The sequence below is a fragment of the Trachemys scripta genome, chromosome 16 (assembly GCF_013100865.1).
Source record: "Trachemys scripta elegans isolate TJP31775 chromosome 16, CAS_Tse_1.0, whole genome shotgun sequence".
Lineage (NCBI taxonomy): Eukaryota > Metazoa > Chordata > Testudines > Emydidae > Trachemys > Trachemys scripta.
The window spans coordinates 23,315,314-23,319,035 of NC_048313.1; the positions used below are offsets into that span (position 1 = coordinate 23,315,314).

At 54.2% G+C, this 3,722-nt stretch overlaps 1 protein-coding gene across 1 annotated transcript; it reads left to right on the forward strand.

Moving 5' to 3' along the window:
• Window positions 1-637: 637 nt before the first annotated feature.
• Window positions 638-2,711, forward strand: LOC117889164 (adhesion G protein-coupled receptor E2-like). The gene is made up of 5 exons (XM_034793042.1): window positions 638-764; window positions 940-1,006; window positions 1,789-1,880; window positions 2,148-2,316; window positions 2,433-2,711. The coding sequence occupies exons 1-5, from the start codon at window positions 655-657 to the stop codon at window positions 2,571-2,573; spliced, it is 579 nt and encodes a 192-aa protein (XP_034648933.1). The 5' UTR covers window positions 638-654; the 3' UTR covers window positions 2,574-2,711.
• The last annotated feature ends 1,011 nt before the right edge of the window (window positions 2,712-3,722 follow it).

Consider the following 3,722-nt stretch of genomic DNA (forward strand, 5'->3'; position numbering starts at 1 on the left):
ACAGGAGGGCAACGCACACAACCGCACACGCATACTCAGACGTGCATGCACAGAACACAAGAGACCCTGAACACATATGTAAACATGCATGCACATGGGAACACACACGCACATGCCAACAGGCGAACACAGATGCACCCACCAGAACACACATACCCATGTATGCCCATGCACACATGAAGGAACATGCATGCAAATATGCCCAAGTACACAGGAGCACATGCATCACACACACCCTCTGATTGCATCCCCCAGTGCAGCTCTCCCTCGACTATCAGAGCATTGGCCTGAATTTATCCCTAGCTCCAGATCTGGGTTTGCCCCTTAAGAACACAAGAACATAAGAAAGGCCATACTGGGTCAGACCAAAGGTCCATCCAGCCCAATATCCTGTCTACCTACTGTGGCCAATTCCAGGTGTCCCAGAGGGAGTGAACCTAACAGGCAATGATCAAGTGATCACTCTTCTGCCATCCATCTCCACCTTCTGACAAAGAGAGGCTAGGGACACCATTCCTTACCCATCCTGGTTAATAGCCATTAATGGACTTAACCTCCATGAATTTATCTAGTTCTCTTTTAAATGCTGTCCAGGCTAGATCTTCAGCTGGTGTAAATCAGGGCAGCTCCACTTCCTTCAGTGCAGCGAGGCCAATGTCCATCCGCTGCATGTCTGGCCCATCATCAATACTGCGCCCATCCACCAGAAAGGGTCATTTGAGGAGGTGGAAGAGGAAGTGGGGGCTGAAGCAGGAGATGCTGAGGTAGATGGGGAGGGCTGTTGGCCTGTTGTTTGCAATAGAGTCGGCCATGTCACAGGCAGGATGAGATCCATCTCGCTTTTGAGAGCCAGCTGCCCTGTGACACCCCCTCTCTGCCCCCGGGGCTGAAAAAGGGTAGTAATCCCATTAAAGTCACCTTCTTCCTCCCTCCCTGTAGCTGCTGGCTCAGCCCGGAGAGAGGATTTCATTGGAGCTTCCTGGGTCCAGTCTGTGCCATAATCCTGGTGGGTACCTCCCAGAACCACAGTCCCCCATTCTCCTCTCACCTCTGCGAACCCATTGATTTCAGTGAAGCAGGGAGGAGAACGTGGCCCATAAAACACAAGGAAAGACCCATTTAGGTCCCACCTGGCTCATCTTCTGTGGTCAGTCCCGGGATTAGTCCCTGTGCTGTATCCTCAGGCCTACAGCCTTTACTCGGGCACAGCTCCCATGGACATCAGTAGGAGTTTTGCCAAGTGAAGACAGCAAGAGTTTGGTCTAGTCTAGTTAATGACCCAAGGCACGAGGAAGGGAGAGGGCTACACTCTCCAGTGTTTTTTGTAGGTGGGGAAACAAATGTCCCTACATATTCCTCCCTACCCCTGAGGAATTTGGGGGTGGGGGGCGGTGGGGGGGATTTGTTATAGCCTGAAAGTGGCAGGAAGTATGCTAGAGGCAGGATCTGGAATCTCTGAGCCACATCCTGCTCTCAGTTACACCAGTGTAAACCCAAAATAACTCCTGACTCCACTGGAGAGGCTCCATATTTAACTCTGAGCAGCATCTGGCCTCTGTGATCCCATTGATCCATCTCAGCCCTGGCTGTGCTGTCAGTTCCATGCATGGGGAGGGACCGAGAGCTGCCAGGGGATATTACAGAAGAGGGGATGATTCCCCCTGGAAATGAGCTGTCACCGTTTCTACAGTGTTCAGATCGGTCCCCTGGGATCATGCTCTACCTCAGCTGGCGTCACCGGCCCAAGATGGGAGGTTTTACAGGAAATATTTCCCACTGTTCCCACAGATAAATATAACGTTCTTTGCTCTGACCCTGTGGACCCTCAGAAACAGACTCTCCTCCCTCAGTGCAGATGTGTCCACCCTCAGAGACCACAGGTGAGAAGGCAACAAAACAGTCTTGGAGGGTCAGATGTCTTGGTTTGGAGGGTCCTTGGCACTGGGAGGGTCTGAGGAATTGCAGGAGGGGAACAACACATCTAGGATCCATAGGAACGAATTCCCAGTATGTTCGCATTGACAGTAACCCTGTCCCACACAGGAAAACAGGGGATGGTAGCTCCACTCCACTCTGCCCAGACCCTCCTGACCCAATTGCTCTTCATAGGGTTATTGTACCTCGATCTCTTCATCTGCCTTTACCAGGTTACTGACCTTTAAAGCCATCTCCCAGCTCTTCATTCTGGGCTGCACATGGAGTCTTGGTCTCCTCCAAGTCGGCCCAGCAGCCACAGTCATGGCGTATTTATTCACCATCGTCAACAGCCTGCAGGGAGCCTTCATCTTCCTGGTGCACTGTCTCCTCAATCGCCAGGTAATGCCCACGGCCCGTCAGCGCCCACCCAGCACTTTCACTGGCCTCGTGGTGGCCATGTCTGATCTTCTCTGAGTTAGTTACATAGTGCAGTGACCGTGTCCCTCACTCTCCAGGTGAGAGAGGAGTACAGGAGATGGATCAAGGGATTCCGAACGTCCAGCACAAAATCTCAGACATCCGATCTATCCATGTCTGCTTTCCCCACCACCAAGATGGTAAGAGGTCCTGTGCTCTGTTCCAGTACCAGCCTGTGAAACAGTCATCTCTAGCTGGGTCTCATTACTGCTGTAAAGGTACTTTGCCCCCCGAATGAGTCAGGATTGTTTATGAGCCAGCTGGGAACATCACTGCAAGTGTTAGTGAGAGTTGGTCACTATCGAGGGGTATCCTAGATGTCTTAGGCACCAGAACAGAATGTCCTTTCCTGGCACCTCTGTGTTTCCTTCCCTTGGCTCTCCTGAGAGCTCCAGGGGTCACTCACTGTGTACTAGGGAGGCATTGGCTCTTGTAAGGATCTGAGTGGATCAGATTGTCCCCTTAGATTGAATCCTTGTCAGTGCAAACGGATCATCCCCAATGGCTGCAATTATATTAATGGGACTCAGAGACTGACCCGGGCACAGCTGGCAGTGCACATAGTGACGGACGCTCAGAGCCAGCAGGGGTTGCAGCAGGCTCTGGGGAGCAGCCCCACTCTCCGCCTAGGGGTGCACAGAGGGGGAGAGGGAGAGCAGGTGGCTGTGGGTGTGGGGGGCAGCCATGGCCAGCAGCTCCTGGCATGGGGGCAGGAGGAGGGGACAGCGTGGTTCCAAGCGCTGATAGGCCATAAACCAAATCCTGACTGCCCATGTTCTCTGTCTCCCGCCCCCCACCCCCAACAGCCCCTACCAGTAGCTTCAGGGCAGGGAAGAAGACTGCAGTGCATCCCCTCCCCTGCCACCCCCATATAGGGGGCACTGAGGCAGCCAGCGAGGGTGGGAGACAGCTGCTCCTGTCACCAACGAGCTCCTGTACCCAGCACTGAAGAGGCACAAGAGGGGTGAGAGCGAGACCCGGGGTGGGTTGGGGAAGGAGAGAGGGAAAAGAGGGGGGACCTTGATGCTGCCCAGGCCGGAGCTGTACTGGGGACAGAAGCCGTCAGTCTCTGAGGCTGTCAATCCAGCCTCCCTGGCCATCACTTAAACGCTGTGTGAGAACCAAGCTAGCGCAGAATGGAAATGCTGAACGGGGAGGCCACTGCCCACTCATCTCACCCACGTGGGGGCGGGGGCTTGTTAGCTATAGGGCATAGGCACCGACTCCATGGGTGCTCCGGGGCTGGAGCACCCATGGGGAAATATTGGTGGGTGCTCTGCAGCTCCTCGCCCCAGCTCACCTCCTCCTCTGCTCTGCCTCCACCTCCT